This window comes from Canis lupus, chromosome 26 (genome assembly GCF_048164855.1).
Source record: "Canis lupus baileyi chromosome 26, mCanLup2.hap1, whole genome shotgun sequence".
NCBI lineage: Eukaryota > Metazoa > Chordata > Mammalia > Carnivora > Canidae > Canis > Canis lupus.
The window spans coordinates 20,135,140-20,156,186 of NC_132863.1; the positions used below are offsets into that span (position 1 = coordinate 20,135,140).

Genomic DNA, 21,047 nt, shown 5'->3' on the forward strand with positions numbered 1-21,047 from the left:
CTGTCAGAATGTACCTCAGAGCAATATTTTGTGGTCTGTTTCTTAAGGTCTCTTCCTGGAAGTTTAAGACTGACAACCAATCTAACTCTGTTTTCTCATTTGATATAGGCTTGTATGACTGTCTATGACATTCCTGACTTACTGGGAGGAAGGGGATGCTTAGGGTCTGTGGTCTTCTCAGAATCCTTTTTGACATCTCAGATCTTGGTTAAAGAAAAGGGTAAGTGTTTATAAGGTATTTAGAAAGCAAAACTTTCAGTTTTTTTTAACAAAACAAGTTATAGACATAGTTACATAGTTCATATGTATATTGTATTACAATATTATTGTATATTGTAATTGTATATAATGTACTGTTAATGTATTAGTGTATTAACATTATCATCACATATATATTTGTGTGTGTGTATATATATATGAATATATGCAGCCTTACTGTTAGGAAGAAGCAAAATGAGTAATTTTTGTTTATTTTGGCAAAATAAGTTATCTGGTTTCATAGTTCATATGCATATATAAATCATAATATATAATAATAATACATTATTGTATATTGTAATTATAACATGTATTAATATATTGATGTATAACATCATTACACACACACATATATGTATATATGAATATGTACAGCCTTACTGTTAATCAGGAAGAACAATTTGAAATAATAACTAGATCCTGTTTTTTAACCTTGCACTACCTTGATAAAAATTAAAAGTGTAGATAAAAAGGACAATTCCCAGGACTCTCCATTTAAATGTGTGTTTCTATTGTAAAAAAAAAAAAAAAAAGATAGAGTTAATCATATGGGGAAAACCTTTCTCCTTCCTCTCATTAGTCTCCCTGTCTCCAAGTAAGGAAGTTTTCAGTTTCTGAGGGCACAAGATTTTTGTATACAAGTAAGAGGAGCCCTCATTCCTGAGAAAGGGAGGGGTGTAAATTGTTGGGCCTACAAGGTGGGCCTAGGTATTGTGGGCAGTAACTGGCATGTCTGTGGTCTTCCTGCAGATGGCACTGTTACCACAGAAACCAGCTTCATAGTCCTGACGGCCGCCATACCCAGATTCTGCTCCTGGCTGGTTAGTGTCATTCATCCGATGGAAGTGGACTTAAATGTGGAAAAATCGGGGAGAACATTGAGGAAGAGCCTCTTCATTGGGTCCCTGGTGGGATGTTGGATCCTAAACTAGCTATTGTTTTTTTTTTTTTTTTTTAAGATTTATTTATTTATTCATGAGAGAGAGAGAGAGCGAGAGAGAGAGAGAGAGAGAGAGAGAGAGAGGCAGAGATACAGGAGGGAGAAGCAGGCTCCATGCCAGGAGCCCGACGTGGGACTCGATCCCGGGACTCCAGGATCGCACCCTGGGCCAAAGGCAGGTGCTAAACCGCTGAGCCACCCAGGGATCCCCCTAGCTATTGTTCAGGGATAGAAATTTTTATCTCAGCTCTTTGTCTTTATACACACGAATCTAGTTTCTTTAACTCTGTTCTAATCTTGGAAAAGTGCCAAAAGAAACAAACTTAAGTGTTTGGGTCCCTGTTAAATTATGAAAGGAAGAAATTAAACCTTCATTTTACAAGGACAGTTGAGGACACTAAGGCTTAGAAACTGACCAGCCTGTCCAAAGTCACACAGATAGTGAGCAGTAGACCATGTGGCACCCTTCTCTGGTCAGAATGATTGTTGCTGAGTTTTTACAGCAAAGGCTCTCTACATGTAGAAGGGTCCCATCTTCATCAGTGAGAGCTGGTCTAAAACTCTAGTGCCAGGGCCCTGGGTGGCTCAGTCAGTTAAGTGTCTGCCTTGAACTCAGATCATGATTCCAGGGTCCTGGGATCGAGCCCCGCAATTGGGCTCCCTGTTCAGCAGGGAGCCTGCTTCTCCCTCTCCCTCTGCCTGCTGCTCCCCCTGCTTGTGCTTGCTCTCTCTCTCTCTCTCTTTCTCTGTCAAATAAATAAATAAAATCTTTACATTAAAAAGAAAAAGAAAGAAAGAAGCTCTGGTGCCTTGGGACACACAAAGTATGACAGCAGAGAGTCTGGTAATGGTCTAAGTACCTATTTTAAAATCTGTTTATATTCTGTTTCTACAATTCTGACATGAATGAGGAAGAACAAGAATCATTCTCTGACATTAATACATTTAAATTAGAATACATTCAAAATATTTTAATATGCTCTCTTCCCTTTGTCCTTACAAATAGTTGTTTTTTTCTGAAGTGAAATATGGTGGAGACTAATATATCATTTCCACATCTTGTAGGCTCATTTAGCTGGGCCTCAGGTCCCAGGAAGAGAGTGCACCATGACCTTGGGCTCTGAGCCTTGATGACTGGTAGCCAGCCAGCTCTGCCAGCCATCAGGGCCTGAGTACACAGGATTTGCTGGAGGAACCGCCCAGTCAGTCTTCTAGAAATATTGAACATGAGGGAGACCTAGTAGAGTTATGCCCTTGAAGTAGGAAACTGAAAATTTGCACTCCTTTTGGATACAGGTAGAAGATAATGAAATAAAATTGTCTGAGAAAACCCAACAAGCAGTGAAGGTAAGCAGCCTTCTTATCCTCAATGTCAACATTGTATCAAAATGAAATGTAAACAGTTTATGAAAATAATCTAGACTATTTCATTTTATGGCACATTTGAAGGATATGTTCCTCCTTGTCTCAATTCCTATTTGCATTCTTCCTCTCCCAGCAAAGCTTTAGACGTAGCCATTTAATGGGGTACACAGAGGGATTCGTTCTGCCATGTTGGCCTTTTAGTGAGTTTCTTTTAAATCTGCCAGTACCATTAAAAGCAGATCTCAGATTGGCCTAGACATATAGAACTGAGAGGTCAGGGCTTTAGGCCAAAGAGAGTTGCCTCCACTGGCTAGACATCCACTGGAACATGAACAAGCATAGTAGGCATTGGTACCTGGACTCAGAGAGGACCTTACACATTCTTTTCCTTGGCACAAGTTAAAAATGCCAGTAACGTGACAAAGAGCTAGGCAATGACAAAGGAATGGAAGAAGTTGGGTCTATTTGAGGCTAACTTAGCAGTTTTTATAGACAGACAAAAGGGCAGGACTTTTGATTCTGAAAGTTCATGGTATAAATCATATGCTCTTTGTGACTGGTTGTTTTTAAAGGGGGATGCCTGTTTCCTGGGCACTTTTCTAACAGGAGGAGAAGGAGCATATCTTTATTCCAGCAATCCACATTCCTGGCCTGAGGAAGGTGAGCCAGCTATTATTTTTCTTGATTGTGTCTGGGTCCCTCTTTTGCATGTATTGGCATGAATGTTGTGATTAGTGAAACATCTGATATTTGAAAAGACTTGTTGGTGTAGAAGTGTTTTCTTACAGCTTTTGTCTTTATCCACCCATTTTGCAGATGAGGAAACTTGTGCTAGGAAGGCATGACCCCAGAACCACAGTCTGGTCCTCTTGTTGCCATCTGAGGATTGTTCTCAGAATAGGCTAGAGTAGTGGCATGTCCAGAAATAGAATCTGTCTGGATTCATTTTTCTTTTTCTTTTTTAAGATTTTATTTATTCATGATAGAAACAGAGAGAGAGAGAGACAGAGACACATGCAGGCTCCATGCAGAGAGCCTGATGCAGGACTCCATTCCAGGACCCCAGGATCACACCCTGGGCCAAAGGCAGGCGCTAAACCACTGAGCCACCCAGGGATCCCCTGGATTCATTTTTCTATTGCTGTATAATAAATTACCACAAATTTAATAGCTTAAAACAACACATAATTATTATCTCACAGTTCTGTAGGTCAGAAGTCCAGGTAGACTTGGCTGGATTTATTTGTGTTAGGGACTCTGAAGTTAAGGCATCAGTCAGACTAGGCTCTTGTCTGGAGACTCTGGAGAAGAATTCACTCCCAGGCTCACTTAGACTATCAGCAGAATTCAATTCCTTCGGATTGTAGGAATGAGGTCCCCATCTTGTTGCTAGCTATCAGCCAGGACCATGCTTAGCTACCTCTCCCAAAAATCTCTGCCCTGTGACAGCCCTCCTCCATCTCAGCATTGAAAACCTCTCTAGTGTTGTTGCATCTATCTTACCCTTCCAATCTGTATAAATTTCTTCTCTATACCAGCCAGAGAAAATTCTACCTATGAAGAACTGCTTGTGATTAGAGGAAGCCCACTCAAATAATGTCCATTTTGCCATATAATATTACTTGAACACAGGAGTAACATCAGGAGATGAAGATCATGGGAGTCATCCTAAATTTCTGCCTATCACAGTCTAGCCTCTGGCCTCACATTCATGTCCCGCCCACATGCAAAATACAATCAACCTTTCCTAAGGGCTCCATCTCATTATGATAACAGTTCAAAGTCCTAAATCTCACTAGCTCAAAAATCCAAAATCTCATCAAGATTATCTAAACCAGATGTAGATAAGGCTCTGGCTTTAAATCTATTTAAAGTGTAGTTCCTAAACTTGTACTGTAGCTGTGGCCTTGTGACACTAATCAGATAAGTTATCTGCCCTGCCCTCCCAACACTCAGGGTACCACTAGCATAGGATAACAGTTGTAGATCTTCAACTTCAGAAGAGGGGGAATGGAAAATAAAAAGGAGTCATCAGCCTGAGGTAGCTTTAAAATCCAGCTGGGCAAACTCCAGAGTCTGGATTAGGTTTCAAGACCTGGGAATAGTCCTCCATGGCTCTTACCTCTGCCACCTGGGCTCTTGATTTCACCTTCTAAAGTCTTAGTTTTCCCTTCCAAGCTTGTGGCTACACCTCATCCATCCTTCCTTTTTCACAAAGGTGGCACTGTGTACGTGAGTTTTATCAGCCTACTTCTTGCCAGTAGCATTTGGGGGCCCAGTAATCCCCTTTGATTTCATGCTCTTTGTGTCTCTTTCAGTCCAAGGGGCAATGTTCTGTTGACCTAAGATTCTCAAAAGCCTTGTTGGTTTTGCATGGATTTCGTGGGGATTCATTCCATGCTCCTTTTTGGTTTCCTCAAAATAATTTTCTTAGGAGTCCTGTTTCTTTCCCTGGTTGATATAGCCATTTTGTGAAGAAAGAGTTGTGACTTAACTCCACAAATTTTTCAGCCTCTACTGAGCAATCTCCTTTCTGGATAATTTGTTTTTCTTGAAAATATTCTGTCTGGTGGCAGGTTCCTTTCCCTGTTATCAGATCACTGGTTCAGCTTCTGCTCCTCCATTCACATAGGAGACAAAGCACAAGAAGTCTTGGTTCTCCACAAAATGCTGAGGTGTAGTAAGTAATGCATTTGTTACTGTGCCTGTGCTACAGCCCCTACATTTGTGCCTGTGCTACAGCCCCTACAGCCCCTACATTTGTGCCTGTGTGATCCTGGTGCAGAAGACCAAAATTAGGAACACTTGTTGAGGGCAGGGAGTATGTGACAGTACTACTAGTGTTGGGGCAAGATTGCCTGGTGTTTCTGAAGCAGGTTGTAGAAGCAACAGAGGTGATTGTGCTCTGTCATAGTTGAGCCAATTATAATATTTAGCAAGGATATTTGCCAAAATTAGTTTGTACTTAGCAAAGGGCCTTATTAGAAAAGTAATCTTATGCTATATTGAGTTATCCAGCAAGATTCAGTGTATCCTGAGGTCTTACACAAAGGGGACAGCCAGGGATTTCTGGAGTCCTGTTCATCCCATTCGTCCCATTCTATTGAGAGCATGCCCTTAGTTCCTGGAGGAAATGTAGTTTGAATTAGGAGGTGGTTTTCTGAGACAGGAAAATTAATTAGGAACAGAGAATTTAAACAGAAATCTCCTCTGGCTATCTGTTAAGCTTTTTGCCACTTTGGAGCTCAAGTCAAGTGGGGCTTAAAGTTTATACCACTTAAGGCTCTTTCAAAGAAAAATAACACTAAATAGGGCTCTTCTGAGGGCCTTGGAAGAGGGCTTGGGCAGGTGAGGGGTTCTGAAGCTTAAGTGTCATTAGTGTCTTGATAAATCTGTCTCTGCTTGACACTATGATGAGCTTGAAATTTATCTGTTCCCATTCCTTAAAGGCATTTAAAAAGCTCTTCAGCATGCATTATCTTAATTGAGCTTCATGTCCTAAGACCCAAAGGTGAAAACTTGCCTGAGGTTATAGTGCAAGTTCACAGTAGGTCTGGAGGGTAGTCCAAGTCTTCTGATTCTCAGTCCAGGGTTGGCACAACATGTAGATAGAGAATAGAACTTCCTTTACTTTGAAATGCTTCCAGCTCTGGAACTTTTTTTCTTCCCCAGTTAGTGATTTCTGCTATCACAGGATTTCTTGCTATTCAGCTTCCTATTCATTTATGTCCTTCATGTGCCCTTCTCTTCCTCACCCTGCTGACCTTGGTCAGGCAGTCTGCCCAGCCCCAGATCCTCAGGAGCCCACTTTAGAGTTTTACCACATATGCCTATATCCCTAAACAATGTCTTGCTTTTGAGTACAAATATAATCACACTGTGTTCTTTAGGGATATGCTTTCTTTTTTGCTTCCTATTCTATTCTTAAGATTCATCCAGATTGTTGTGGATAGCCATATAGTTCATTCACTTGCATGGCTCCATGGGATTCCTTTGTATGAAAATGTACAGTTTATTCTTTGGACATTGATGGACATTTGGAGTTTATTACAGATAGTCCTGTCATGAGCGTTCTTGTACATGTCTCCTGCTGCACATGGCACCAGGAAGATGCCTTAAAACACAGCTTTCTTGCTGTATAATATTTGACATCTGATGTCTCAGTCTCCTGACTTTCCTGTTGCATTCTGGCTCATTGGACCAGCCAGCACTGATATCTCTGGCTAGTTGGTATGTTGACATTCCCTGAATATTTACCCCTTTGATTGCTGTCGTTTTTTGACATTTGTGTATAGAATTTTCTGTGCTTTGCCTCAAACAAAGTCAATCCCTGTCCCTTGTAAGATCTTTGTACACCATGGAACTAAAGGGGAGGTCATGCGAATTAGCCCCTGGCTGAAACACCACAGATTTCCACTGCTGTCACCAGTCTTCCGTAGAATTTCTCAAATAGATTTCTCAGTTTTGTTGTACAACTTTGGTGCATTACCAGAGCCCTTAAATAGTTGTCTTAACAATTAGACCAGTTTCATCACTATTTTATGTGGAGAGGATCTGCCAGAATCTTCACAGTCATTTCAGAAGTCCCACCCCTCAGTGGTTTTGAAAGGTATTTTCACTTGGTAAAAATTCTAGGTCGGTAGTTTTTTTCTTTCTTTCTTTTTTTTTTAAAGTAAGCTCTATGCCCAATGTGGGACTTGAACTCACAATCCCAAGATCAAGAGTTGCTGACTGGGCCAGCCAGGCCTCCTGACAGTTTCCTTCTTTCTAGAAAGATGTTGCTCTGCTTTACTCTCTTGCTTGCACCAACCATTCCTGAGCAGAAATCCGCTGCCATCCTTATTTGTGTTCCTTCTAATAAAGTTACTTTTTTTTTCTCTTCAGCTGCTTTTAAGATTTTCTTTCCTTCTTCTTCTTTTTTTTTTTTTTTTTTTAAGATTTTTAAAATTTGGAGATCCCTGGGTGACTCAGTGGTTGACTCCCGATCCCGGGACTCCAGGATCACACCCTGCGCTGAAGGCAGGCACTAAACCGCTGAGCCACCCAGGGATCCCCAGGGAGAGAGAATCTCAAGCAGATTCTGCACTAAGCCGCAGAGCCTAATGCAGAGCTTGATCTCAGGACCCTGAGATCATGACCTGAGCTGAAATCAAGCCACCCAAGCACCCTGATTTTCTTTCTTTCTATCAAATATTTTAAGCAATTTTATTTTTATGAATTGGTGTGTGTGTGTGTGTTTTAACATGTTCCTTGTGCTTGGAATTCATTTTGCTTCTTCAATGGATGGATTTAATTTTCCTCAAATTGGGAGTATTTTTGGCCTTTTTTTTTTTTTTTTTTTTTTTTTTTTTTTAGTTTTTGCACTCCTATTCTGGGGCTCCAGTCACATATCTTTGCTACCTAGAATTATCCCACAGCCCCTTTTTGCTCTGTACAATTATTTTCAGTCTTTTTTCTCTTTGTGTTTCATTTTGCATAGTTCTATATATGCTAATTTACTAACCTTTTCTGCATTGTTGTTATGAATTTGTTAACATTTGTGAAGTGGAGCACAGGGTATTGAATGGTGAGCCAAGTTCAACAAAAGACCATGAAAGAAATTGAAATAGAAAATTTTATTTGTCATAAGTCCTGGAGGAAGTACACGGCAATGGCATGCCTTATGCCTGCAGGGCACACAGGAAGTTCAAAGCAGAGTGCAGACAGAGAGTGGCAGGATCTAGGGCACATGCCTTTATTAGGGTTTGTGGGTAGAGTGGTTCAGGTTTCTCAGGCTAAGGCCAGATTGGTCAATTCAAACCAAAAGAGCAATTAACCCCTGTGTACCAACAGGGGTACACAAGGAGATGGCCCTAGGAGACAAGGGAGACTTGATCACAAGGGCTGTTGAGCTCATATCAGGAACTTACATCTTGTGACTCTCTGCAGGCTGCTACATAGGGCTTGTCTGAGGGACCGTGTCATTTTAAGCACCACCACCACTCCCGCCCCCTAGGCCACTTGGCCAAACAAAAGATATGCCAGGGCAGCAATACCTTGGAGTAGCTTAGCTAAACTTTCACAACTGTCTAATGTCGTTAATCTCATTCAGTGTATTTTTCTTCTCAGACATAGTGTTTTTCATCTCTAGAAGTTGATTTAGAGATCTTTTACATCTTTCATGTCTCAAGTTAACATGGTTCAGTCTTCTAGCTTTTTGAATATATGGGATACAGTTATAATAATTGTTTTAATATGTTTTTCTTCTAGTTTTATCATATGGCCTTGCTTTTAAGCTTTGTTAGCCTGGAGACAGAATAACATTTAATTTAGGGCTAATTTTACCCCACTGCTGAGGCAGAATTCTTCTGAGTACTCTACCTGACATGTCTGTGAAGTGTGAGGTTTTCTACTGTGGCTGGTGCAAATGGGCAGAAAGTCTCGTTCAAGGTATGGGTTGATGTTCATTGTTTTACGTAGGAATATCCAGTTTTTCCGGTACCATGTATTGAAAAGACTTTCCTTTTTCTTTGATCTGTTAGTACACCTTTGTTGAATATCAGTTGACTGTGTATTTACCATTTCCTGCAGGCCTCCATGAATGTTTGGCACTCAGGCAGCTCCTTCATTGTCCCTGTAGTGATTTACAATTTGTAGAGTGTTTTTTTCCATTGGGCAGAGATTATTCAGCAGTGAGGAACAGGGACACTGGTCCCATTGACACATGGGGCAGTGGACACATCCTGAGAACTCCGGTAACCATGCTGAGTCCCACCTTCTTATGATGGGAAGGCCCAGGCAGTGGTCATCTGCTGTCTGCTGACTTCATGCTCAACCCTCTTGTGTATTCCCTTGTGTCCACATGAAGTTTGTCAGGGACATTTTAGAAGAGAAAGTCATCTGCAGCTCTGAATGTGAATGAATTATTCAGCTGCATATTATCTACAGTGCATGGATGACTCGGGATCAGAGGTCAAGAGTAGTGAGCAAGTTACAGAAGGACATGTGTATTAAGATTCTATTATACAAAAGCAAAACAGGGACAGCCTGGGTGGCTCAGCAGTTTAGCGCCACCTTCAGCCCAGGGTGTGATCTTGGAGACCTGGAATCGAGTCCCATGTCGGGCTTCCTGCATGGAGCCTGCTTCTCCATCTGCCTGTGTCTCTGCCTCTCTCTTTCTCTCTATTCTGTGTGTGTGTGTGTGTGTGTGTGTGTGTGTGTGTGTGTGTGTCTCATGAATAAATATAATCTTAAAAAAAAAAGCAAAACAGACAAGATCAAATAATATATAGTTTATAGATACATTGAAGTGTGGTAAAACTGTACAGAATTTGGGATGGGTCCCTCTGAGCAGAAAAGAGAAGGCCATTGAGGAAGGACATTTAGGAGGCTTCAGAGGTCCTAGTAATACTTGATTTCTTAGGCTGAGTGGTGAGTGTACAGGGATTGAGATTGTGTTGCTAGATTGTGTTGCTATTGTTTTTCTTTTTTTTTTTTTTTTAAGGATTTTATTGATTTATTCATGAGAGACACACACACACACACAGAGAGAGGCAGAGACACAGACAGAGGGAAAAGCAGGCTCCACTCAGGGAACCTGATATGGGACCCCATCCTGGGACTCCAGGATCACGCCCTGGGCCAAAGGCAGGTGCTAAAGCACTGAGCCACCGAGGCATCCCATTATTGTTTTTCTTTAAACTATATGTGTACATTTCACATATTGTCATATAGAATGAAAATTATCTAGCCATTGCATCATATTTCCCCAGCAGTGATAAATGTTCCCTCTTCACACAGGCTGAACCATTGGAGGAGCTTTATTTGTACAGCCAGGTGTCTAAAGGAGGAAAACCAAATTCTTCATTGACACTTGGTATCTTGTTTTGCCCTGAGGTCTCATCCTTCTTTTGGACTCCTGGTGATGCAGAGGTCAATCAGAGACAGAACCATGCCTCAGTCCCTTGCTGCTTCTTGGATAGTGAGGGGGAACTTCCTCTTACCTTGGGTTTTTAGATTCACAGAACAGAGAAGGAATGACAGGCCTTTCAGTAAGGGCACCAGGGACAAGACAAGGAGCCAAGGAGATCTCAAGAGTTAGCTACCTTGGTCACTGAGAAACCTCTGCAAAGGTACATCTCTTCAGACCAAAGTCTGACAGTCACGAATCCAAAGCAAATACTAGAAGTGTCATCACTTCAAGGGGATTAGGATCTGAGAGACCAGGTAACAGGTACTGGACACCCAGTGAGTCACTTCAGTTATTTCATGTGTGCTCTGAGGATAATGATAGTTACTGCTCCCAGAGTCAGGCTAATGGGTAGCTGTGACACAAGACAGCCTCTCTGCACCAGTAGTAAAATCATCTTCCATTTATTGAGTTCCTGCCCTGGGCCATGCCCCATAATGAGTGCTTTTCCAGCACTGCCTTGTGAATTTCTGTCTTCCTCTTTTCCATTTTGTTTCAAGGCTTCAGAGTATATATAGAGAGGAAATGCTGGAGGTAACCTCTTTTATCTGTGCTCTTTTCTGGAAGCTTTGGAAGGATGTTGTCCAGGAGACCTTTAAGTGGTATTTGACTTACTTCTGAGAAACTTCACGTTAGAGCTACACAGGTGGAGGGCGAGCCCAGGTCCTGGAAGGGTACAAGTAGCAAGCAGTAGGAGAGCAGTTCTTATCTCCTAATACCTATTGATCCCTCTTTTCTCTATAAACAGTAGGTAGAGTTATCTTGTGGCTGGAATTGATGAGGTCATAGCGTGAGAAGAGTGCTGAAAATCTTGGCTGGGCCCTGGGGAAGCTGGTGGAGGAGCTTAGACAGAAGAGGAGAGACTCCAGACAGCACTGTAGGTCTCTTGAGGCTAAGAAGCAAAGAGAGGTAGTTGTCAGATAGGCCATTTGGAGAGGGCAAGGGCAAAGGGGGAGGAAACCAGGTAAGAACTCAAGGAGCCCAGATGCCACAGCACCTTGACCCCCTACAGACCTCTGCTCTGTACCTGGCTCCACCGCGAGTAGTTCTGTGACCTTGGGAGAAACTTCTCTACCATATTTTTTTTTTTTTTTTTTTTTTTTTTTTTTGTGATAGTCACACAAAGAGAGAGAGAGAGGCAGAGACACAGGCAGAGGGAGAAGCAGGCTCCATGCACTGGGAGCCCGACGTGGGATTCGATCCCGGGTCTCCAAGATCACGCCCTGGGCCAAAGGCAGGCGCTAAACCGCTGCACCACCCAGGGATCCCTCTTTTTTTTTTTTTTTTTTTTTTTTTTGTGATAGGGAGAAACTTCTCTAAGCTTGAGTCTCCCCATCAGTCCTGAAGAAGATTACCTCTTTGAATTGTTGGAAAGATGGAAAACTATGATGTATAGGACATGCATGGCACAATGGCAAAATATGTTCCTGTCCCTTTCCCTGACAAAACAGAGATTAAAGCATGTCCCATTCTGATGTGGGTGAGAGGAAAATCAGCAATTTCTGAGCTATTGGGGAAAACTGAGGGACTGAGGCTTCAAAAGTTCAGTGATGTCAAAGGATGAGATCGGGGAATGAGATAGCTAAAAGGCTGATGAGATGCTGTAGTCCAAGAGTGGGTTCTAGAGCTGAAGATTTCAGAGGTCATGATGTTCTGGATGCTGTTTTATTGCTGTAGCATTGGAATTGTCCCTACAATCTCCAGAGCTTTGGGGCTACCTTCCTAGAGTTACAGCTCAAGGAATCGGTCCCTCTTCTTTGTCTTCTGTCCTCTACCTTAGCAGTTAAGATATTAATGATAGTATTCCCAAGCTTGTGCCTTGAGCTCCCAAGAAGAATTTTCTCTCTTCTGCAGATGTGAAAACAAAGAAAGGCTGTTAGAAGAATGGAAAGGATATAGCTTGGACCAGCTCCAGAGAACAGCTTTACCAAGAGTCTTACGGGGGCTCTGGGTGCTTCATTTAAGCCTCCAAAGCAAGCCTAGTCTTTTTTTTTTTTTTTAATTTATTTTTTATTGGTGTTCAATAGCAAGCCTAGTCTTAACACTTCTCGTCTTAACTATCCATCCTTTCTTTGGTCTTTCCCCTAGGGCCCCTAACAAGCTATTCTGTATAACCTTGGCCACCTAGGAAAAACAGCTCTCCTTAGACCTGAATCTTTGAACTGAAGAACCCACAACCAGTGTCCACATCCCACCCATCTTGCTTTTGTGAATGTAGAGGAGCAGGCCTCCAGTGTCTACAGAATCCCCTTATTGCCTAACTCAGATGTTCCTTTGCTGGCTACAGAGACCCTTAGGTCTCCTCATCAGTCCTTCAGCTGAGATGCTAGTGCTCTTTGCTGGGCTTTAGGTTAGGGACGTGGTATCATTATAGCCAAGGCACCTTCTGCCAAAATAGGACGAAGGAGAGTCTATAAACTCAGTGGTGGAGCAGACATACCCAGAGTCTTTTTGAGTGTGTTTCCCTGGAAGACAACCAAAAGTGAATGTGAATTTTGCCTCTCCCCCAGCAGTTGGTAGCTTATTCACTTGGTTTTTTTTTTTTTTTTTTTTTTAATTCTTAATGCAGACTCTGATGCCTCTTTTCTCTCTGAAACTCTGGGAGTGTACATTAGCTTCCCCAGAGCACAAGACTCAGCATAAAAATTGTGTGACTTAAGCATCACAAATACGAGGCTCCAGTCACCAGTGTGGTGTGCCCTGGTACCTGCAAAGACACTGAGATCTGGCCCCTAGGATCCAGCCCTCCAGCTCTGACCGCCTCTCTTTTCCTTCCAGGGAAAGTGCACTTCTTCTCTAGTGGTCTTCTGTTTTTTCACCGTCATCACGGAAGTATCATCCTTTCCAAGGATCACATGAATTCCATTTCGTTCTATGATGGGGTAGGTGTGTTTTACCAGTCCATGGCTTTGACATTCAGAAGAATACTCACACCTCTGACATGAAAACCAAGTAACTCCCTGTCCCTCCTTCACCACCATGGGTTAGGGTATCAGGAACCAGCATTGCCCTTGAGGCAGGCAAGCAGGGAGTTCCTGGAGAGGCCTGTCTGCTTGTCACCTTCACTGCTCCATTAAGGACTTAGCTAGAGGGATCCACCCTTAGCGCCTGCCTTTGGCCCAGGGCGCGATCCTGGAGACCAGGGATCGAATCCCACGTTGGGCTCCCGGTGCATGGAGCCTGCTTCTCCCTCTGCCTATGTCTCTGCCTCTCTCTCTCTCTCTCTCTCTCTCTGTGTGTGTGACTATCATAAATAAATAAAAATTTAAAAAAAAAAAAAAAAGGACTTAACTAGAAAAGACTTCTGGGTCAGGAGGGCCAACTGCTACCTATATCCAATTAACTCATCCCCAAAAGGACCAGAAAGTAGGCTAAAGAAGGCCTCAAATGACCCCCTTCACACCCAGGGACACAAAAGCTCACCCACTTAAGACTGGGAAACTGTTCCTCTAGCACTGATAGGACTCCACTTACCCATTAGCATGAGAAAGAATTATAAGTGAACCAGAGAGAAGAGAAATGGCTCACTTTCCCCTTGAGGGCTCAGCCCCACCCACTGACACACTCAGACTTCCCCTCTACCTCTGTGAAAGTTCCACCCCCAGAACCATCCTTTAACTTCATCAGTTTATTTAACACTTTTCCCTCCCCTCACAAGGAAGAAAGCAGCTATGAGTTCTCCCTAGGCTGTACCTCTTGGCCAAGGCACAGCTCATCTCTCAGTATGACATCAGAGTGGAGGGCAGGCCCTCTAACTCTTTGGTTTCAGCCTCAAAACCAGCCTGTTTGGGAGCCAAGACAGAGACTAGGTAAGGTGGTTTGGTCAGATGGCTCCGAAAATAAGTTCTATGAACAATTCAGAGAAAATTTTTTCTTCCACATATAACCTACCACCTTAAAGGGTGTACAGAAATGCAAGCAGGCCAACGAGACAGAAACCATGGCTTTATTAGATGAAAACTCTGATGAGGGAAGAAAAGGTGATTCATTCAAGTTCTGGGCCAGTAAGTTAGCTAATTTGGGGCGGGGGGAATGGATTCTTACCTCATAATCAAAAATCAAAATTAACTTCTGATAGATTAAAATTAAATATTTTTAAATTTTACAAGAAGAAAGAGGAATATAAGAATATAAAATGAATATATATTAAACTTCCAGGGACAGGAAGACTCTGTAAGCTTAGAAATGATATAAGAAATTCTGAAGGAAAAGTCAGATTTGACCACTTAAGGATTTAAAAAATTGGGATGAAAAAAAAATAAATAAATAAAAATAAAAATAAAAATAAAAAATAAAAAATTGGGATGCCTAGGTGGCTCAGTGGTTGAGCATTTGCCTTTAGTTCAGGTCATGATCCTGGGGTCCTGGGATCAAGTCCCACATGGGGCTCTCTGAGGGGAGCCTGCCTCTCCTTCTGCCTATGTCCCTGCTTCTCTCTCTCTGTGTCTCTCATGAATAAATAAATAAAATCTTAAAAATAAAAAAAAAAAGATTTTAAAAATTTTGCCAAAAATTTAAATTATTGACATGTACTTTATATACAATTAACTATGCCCATTTAAAGTTTTGACAGAATGTATACACTCATGAAACCACTGTTATAATTAAAAACAGACAACTTTCATCACCCCTAAAGTTTTCTTTTTTTAAAATATTTATTTTTTCATGAGAGACACAAGAGGCAGAATTTAAAATATTTTATTTATTTTTTCATGAGAGACACAAGAGGCAGAAACATAGGTAGAGGGAGAAGCAGGCTCCCTGTGGGGAGCCGAATGTGGGACCTGATCCCAGGACCCTGGGATTACGCCTTGAGCTGAAGGCAGAAGCTCAACCACTGAACCACCCAGGTACCTCAGCCCTAAAATTTTTTAATACCCTTTTGCAGTTCCTCCTTCTGTCCACTTCTGGCTTTCTGTTACTAGATCAGTTTGCAGTTCTAAAATGTTATATAAATGGGGGTGCCTGGATGGCTCAGTCATTTAAGCATCTGACTCTTGATTTCAGCTCCGGTCATGATCTCAAGGTGCTGGAATGGAATCCTGTGTTGGGTTCCAGAATCAGCAGGGAGTCTGCTTGCAGATTTTCTCCCTCTCCCTCGAACCCTCCCCGTGCTTTCACATGTGCTTGCTCTCTCTCTCAAATGAATAAATAAATCTTTAAGTAAAATGAAGTTATATAAATAGGCATCATACATTCTATACCCTTTTAAGTCTGTCATTTTTCACTCAGTATAATGATTTTTAGATTCATCCATGTCGTTTATATCAAAAGTCTGCTCCTTTTCATTGCTGAGTAGTATTCCATTGTTTGGATATAGCATAAAATTTATCAAACTAATTTTTTTTAAAGATTTTATTTACTTATTCATGAGAGACCCACAGAGAGCGAGGCAGAGACAAAGGCAGAGGGAGAGGTAGGTTCTTCGGGGAGCCTGATACAGGACTCAATCCCAGGACTCTGGGATCATGCCTTGAGCTGAAAGCAAACGCTCAACCACTGAGCCACCCAGGTATCCCTATCAAACTAATTTATGATTTGAAACTCTAAAACGTCAAAGAATTTATTAAAAAGCAAAAAAATAAACTGGATAAAACATTTTTGGTGATTAAAACAAATGAGTTAATATTTCTTTTCCATGAAGAACTCTGTCTTTATTAACATGAGACTAGTTAACAGATATATGGAAGTATATCAGAGACAGCCTCTCACTACTATATATAACAATAAATTGGCAAAAAGTCAATAAAAAGGTCCTGTTGGCAAGGAGAAATGTAATACGAATTTCCAGCCATAGGGGAGGCTTTAGAGTAATGTAGAATACAATCTTTGAAAATATTTACTGATAGTTTGTAGCAAGTTGGCAGATGCTGATACCACTGATCAGTTTTGACAGAATGTATACGCTCATGAAACCACTGTTATAATTAAAAACAGACAACTTTCATCACCCCTAAAGTTTTCTTTTTGTATTTTTATTTATTTATTTATTTATTTAATTTTTTTTATTTATGATAGTCATACAGAGAGAGAGAGAGAGAGAGAGAGGCAGAGACATAGGCAGAGAGAGAAGCAGGCTCCATGCACCGGGAGCCCGACGTGGGACTCGATCCCGGGTCTCCAGGGATCCGTGTCCTGGGCCAAAGGCAGGCGCCAAACCGCTGCGCCACCCAGGGATCCCTAAAGTTTTCTTTTTTTAAAGATTTTATTTATTTATGATAGTATCATAAATTTATGATACTATTATGATACTATCATAAATTAAGTTTTAAAACTTAATTTAGTTTTAAAAGCAAGATACAGAATTAAAAAAATAGTATTTTATACTGCCTTAAAAAAGCAATTAGGGGATCCCTGGGTGGCTCAGCAGTTTGCCGCCTGCCTTCAGCCTGGGACGTGATCCTGGAGTCCTGGGATCAAGTTCCGCGTCAGGCTCCCTGCATGGAGCCTGCTTCTCCCTCTGCCTGTGTCTTTGCTCTCTCTCTCTGTGTCTCTCATGAATAAATAAATAAAATCTTAAAAAAAAAAAAAAAGAATTAAGTAAGTGAATAGGAAAAAAAGACTAGAAGGAAAACTACTAAAATGTTAGTTCTGGTTGAGTTTAGGCAATGGGACTTTGACTTGATTTTTTTAATCTCCTCTATTCTATTTACTACTTTTTCAAAATTTTAATTAGTGAACATGTATTACTTTTATAATGAAAATTTAGGGATTCCTGGGTGGCGCAGCGGTTTGGCGCCTGCCTTTGGCCCAGGGCGCGATCCTGGAGACCCAGGATCGAATCCCACATCGGGCTGCCGGTGCATGGAGCCTGCTTCTCCCTCTGCCTGTGTCTCTGCCTCTCTCTCTCTCTCTCTCTGTATCTGTCATAAATAAATAAAATATTTTTAAAAAATTTATAATGAAAATTTAAATGTTAAAAGATCCTTTTCCCTAAGATCAGGACCATGACAAAGATGCTCATTTTTGCCATTTCTTTTTTTCTTTTTTTCTTTTTTTTTTTTTTTTTTTATTGTTAAAAGAGTTTAGGGCAGCCCGGGTGGCTCAGCAGTTTAGCACCTGCCTTCATCCCAGGGTGTGATCCTGGAGACCCGGGATCGAGTCCCACGTCAGACTCCCTGCATGGAGCCTATTTTTCCCTCTGCCTGTGTCTCTGCCTCACTCTCTCTCTCTCTCTGTGTCTCTCATGAATAAATAAATAAAATCTTTTTTAAAAGATTTTAAAAGAGAGTAAGAGAGAGAGATCACGAGCAGTGGGGTGAGGGGCAGAGGGAGAAGTAGACTCTCTGCTGAGCAGGGAGCCTGATTCAGGGCTCGATCCCAGGATTCCAGGATCATGACCTTAGCCAAAGGCAGATACTTAACTGAGCCACCCAAGGGCCCCCATTTTTGCCATTTATATTCAATATAGTATTGGAAGTTATAGCTAGAGCAATTAGGCAAGAAAAAGAATCAGAAGGCATCTAAATTGAAAGGGAAGAAGTTCTCTCTTCACAGATGACATGATCTTACATGTAGAAAACCCTAAAGATTCCACACAACAAAACTGCTAGAATTAATTAAATGATTTCACCAAAGTTGCAGGATACAAAATTGACACAATAAAATCAGTTGCACCCTAGCATTGGCCAATCTGAAAAAGTAAGAAAACAATTCCATTTACAGTAACACCAAAAAGAATAAATTACTTAAGAATAAATTTAACCAAAGAGGTGAAAGACTTGCGCACTAAAAACTACAAAACAAAATAGAGAAGTTCTAGATAAATGGAAAGACACCCCATGTTCATAGATAGAAAGACTTAACATTGTTAAGACCACAATTCTACCCAAAGCAGTCTACAGATTCAGTGCAATTCCTATCAAAATTCAGTGGTATTTTTTACAGAAATAGAAAAATCCATTCTGAAATTCATATGGAATCTCATGGTATCCCCAAATAATCAAAATAATCTTAAAAAAGAATAAAGTTAGAAGACTCACACTTTCTTATTTCAAAACTTACTACAAAGCTACAGTAATTAAACAACAGTGTGGTATTGGCATAAAGTCAGACGTATAGACCAATGTAATAGATCAGAAATAAACTTTCACCTGTGTAGCCAAATGATTTTCTACAAGGGTGCCACGGCCGTTCAATGGGGAAAGGACAGTCTTTTCAACAAATGTGCTAGGAAAATTAGACATCCACATGGAAAAGAATGAAGTTAGATCCTTACTTTATGCCATATAAAAAAAATTAACTCAACATGCAGCATAGGCTTAAATGTAAGAGCCAACGCTATTAAACTCTTAGAAGAAAACATAGAAATAAAGCCCTCGTGACCTTGAAGTAGGCAGTGATTTCTTGGATATGACACCAAAACACAACAAAAGAAAAAATATATAAAAACTTATGTGTATCAAAGTACATTATCAAGAAAGTGAAAACAGGGTACCTGGGCAGCTTAGTTGGTTAAGTGTCTGCCTTCAGTTCAGGTCATGATCCCAGGGTCCTGGGATGAAGTTCTGCATCAGGTCTCTGCTCAGCAGCAAGTTGACTTCTCCCTCTCCTTCTGTGATCTCTTTCACTCTCTCTCTCAAATCAATTAATTAATTTTTTAAATAAGAAAGTGAAAACAAACCCACAAAATGGGAGAAAATATTTACAAATCATGGTTCATCTGGCCGGCTTGGTAGAGCATGTGAGTCTTGATTCTGGGGTCATGAGTTCAAGCCTCACATTGGGTATAGAGCCTACTTTTTAAAAGAATCCTGGGGGGCGGGGAAAAAAAAAGGAAAAGAATCCTGGGCAGCATGGGTGGCTCAGCAGGGGCAGCCTGGGTGGCTCAGCAGTTTAGCACCACCTGCAGCCCCAGGCGTGATCCTGGAGACCCAGGATCGAGTCCCATGTCGGGTTCCCTGCATGGAACCTGCTTCTCTCTCTGCCTGTGTAAATAAAATCTTAAAAAAAAAAAAAAAAAAAAAAAAGATTCCTGTATCAGGGCACCTGGGTGGCTCAGCATTTGGGCACCCAGTTTGACTTTGGTTCAGGTCATGATCTCAGGGTTGTGAGATCGAGCCCCGCATTGGTCTCTGTGCTTGGTGGGGGTCTCCTTGAGATTCTCTCTCTCCCTCTTTTTTCCTCCCCCCCTCCGCCATTAAAATAAAAAAAAAATTTTAGGTTTTTATTTATTTATTTATTCATTCAGAGAGAGCGAGAGAGAGGCAGAGACACAGGCAGAGGGAGAAGCAGGCTCCATGCCGGAAGCCTGACGTGGGACTCGATCCCGGGTCTCCAGGATCACACCCCGGGCTGCAGGCGGCGCTAAACCGCTGCGCCACCAGGGCTACCCAAATTTTTAAAGAATATATATCTGATTAGAGATTGATACCATAGAAAAAATTTTGAGATGACTTTTTCAGTTTAGTAGAAAAGACCCTTGCACTTCCTGTATCTCCCCTAACTGGGTATTGGAAAGCACATCTATCACTGGACCCCAGTGAACCACTTAATGTGAAATAAATTACAGTGAAATTCACCACACGTGTTCTGACAGTGTTGTGAGGGTTAGTGTCATGCAAATAATTTTTCTCACTGATGCTCCATCTTTTTCTCTTCAGGATTCCACAAGTGTTGTTGCTGTCCTTCTGATAGACTTCAAAAGCTCATTGCTTCCTCATCTCCCAGTTCATTTCCGTGGATCAAGCAATTTTCTGATGATTGCCCTTTTCCCCAAATCAAAGATATACCAAGCATTTTACTCAGAGGTAACACCAATCATCAGCAAAACAAATACTACTTTTTTTTCCCTTAGGAGTTTCGATGGTAAGGCCATATCTCAGGACTAACAATGAAGTGATGAGAGGTAGAACTGGGAGGGCTGATAGAGGTGGCTGCTTCTAATCCCCTTGGGTCCTGGAATGGTGCTTTTGTTATCTCTCATTTGAGAGATGAGAACCTAAAGGAACTTAACAAAAGGCTTTTTAGCTGCTAAGACAAATCTTTGTCCTTTTAAATCCTAATTAGACACCTTTTTCTTTTAGCTACTTTATTGAATTATTTGGCCCTATCTGCTGGATCAGAGCTCTCTACCCTACCCTGGTCTCTCCCTTCCCATGGTTTACAGGCCCTCCCCTTGTTAATGGTCCCACCTGGCAGGCTGCATGTTATAGGCAATTCCATACAGATTGCATAAGTGAGGGAGCTTACCAAGAATTATACAACCCACTTGGAGACCAAGCAGTAGCCAAAGTTAAACAGATGGCCAGCCTCATGACTGCTGGCAGTGCTCAGAAAGATCTGATTACAGCAGCTTGTGAGGAGACAGTATCCCTCTCTCAGGCCAGATTGATGGAACACGGAAGAGAGAAGAACTGGCCTGGCTACAGAATGGCATCTCAGGCTAGGCCTTGTCTCCTTCTTACTGCCTACTGGTCCTTCCTACCTTTATGTGCTTATCCTTTCAATCCAGGAGCACATAGAGACAGCCCTTTCGATTCTCTTCAGTCATCCCTCTGCCCCTAGGCAGGACTTGTGTGAACTGCTCCTTCTGGT

General features: G+C 41.5%; 1 protein-coding gene across 3 annotated transcripts in view; it reads left to right on the forward strand.

Annotated features, from left to right (window-relative positions):
• DNAAF9 (dynein axonemal assembly factor 9) overlaps positions 1-21,047 on the forward strand; it is a 141,420-nt gene that overhangs the window by 73,248 nt on the left and 47,125 nt on the right. For all 3 annotated transcript variants that reach the window (XM_072800236.1, XM_072800237.1, XM_072800239.1), the window contains exons 17-22: positions 109-220; positions 1,009-1,079; positions 2,495-2,545; positions 3,136-3,223; positions 13,290-13,393; positions 20,114-20,260. In XM_072800236.1, coding sequence (XP_072656337.1) covers positions 109-220; positions 1,009-1,079; positions 2,495-2,545; positions 3,136-3,223; positions 13,290-13,393; positions 20,114-20,260 — 573 coding nt within the window. The remainder of the gene's footprint in view (positions 1-108; positions 221-1,008; positions 1,080-2,494; positions 2,546-3,135; positions 3,224-13,289; positions 13,394-20,113; positions 20,261-21,047) is intronic.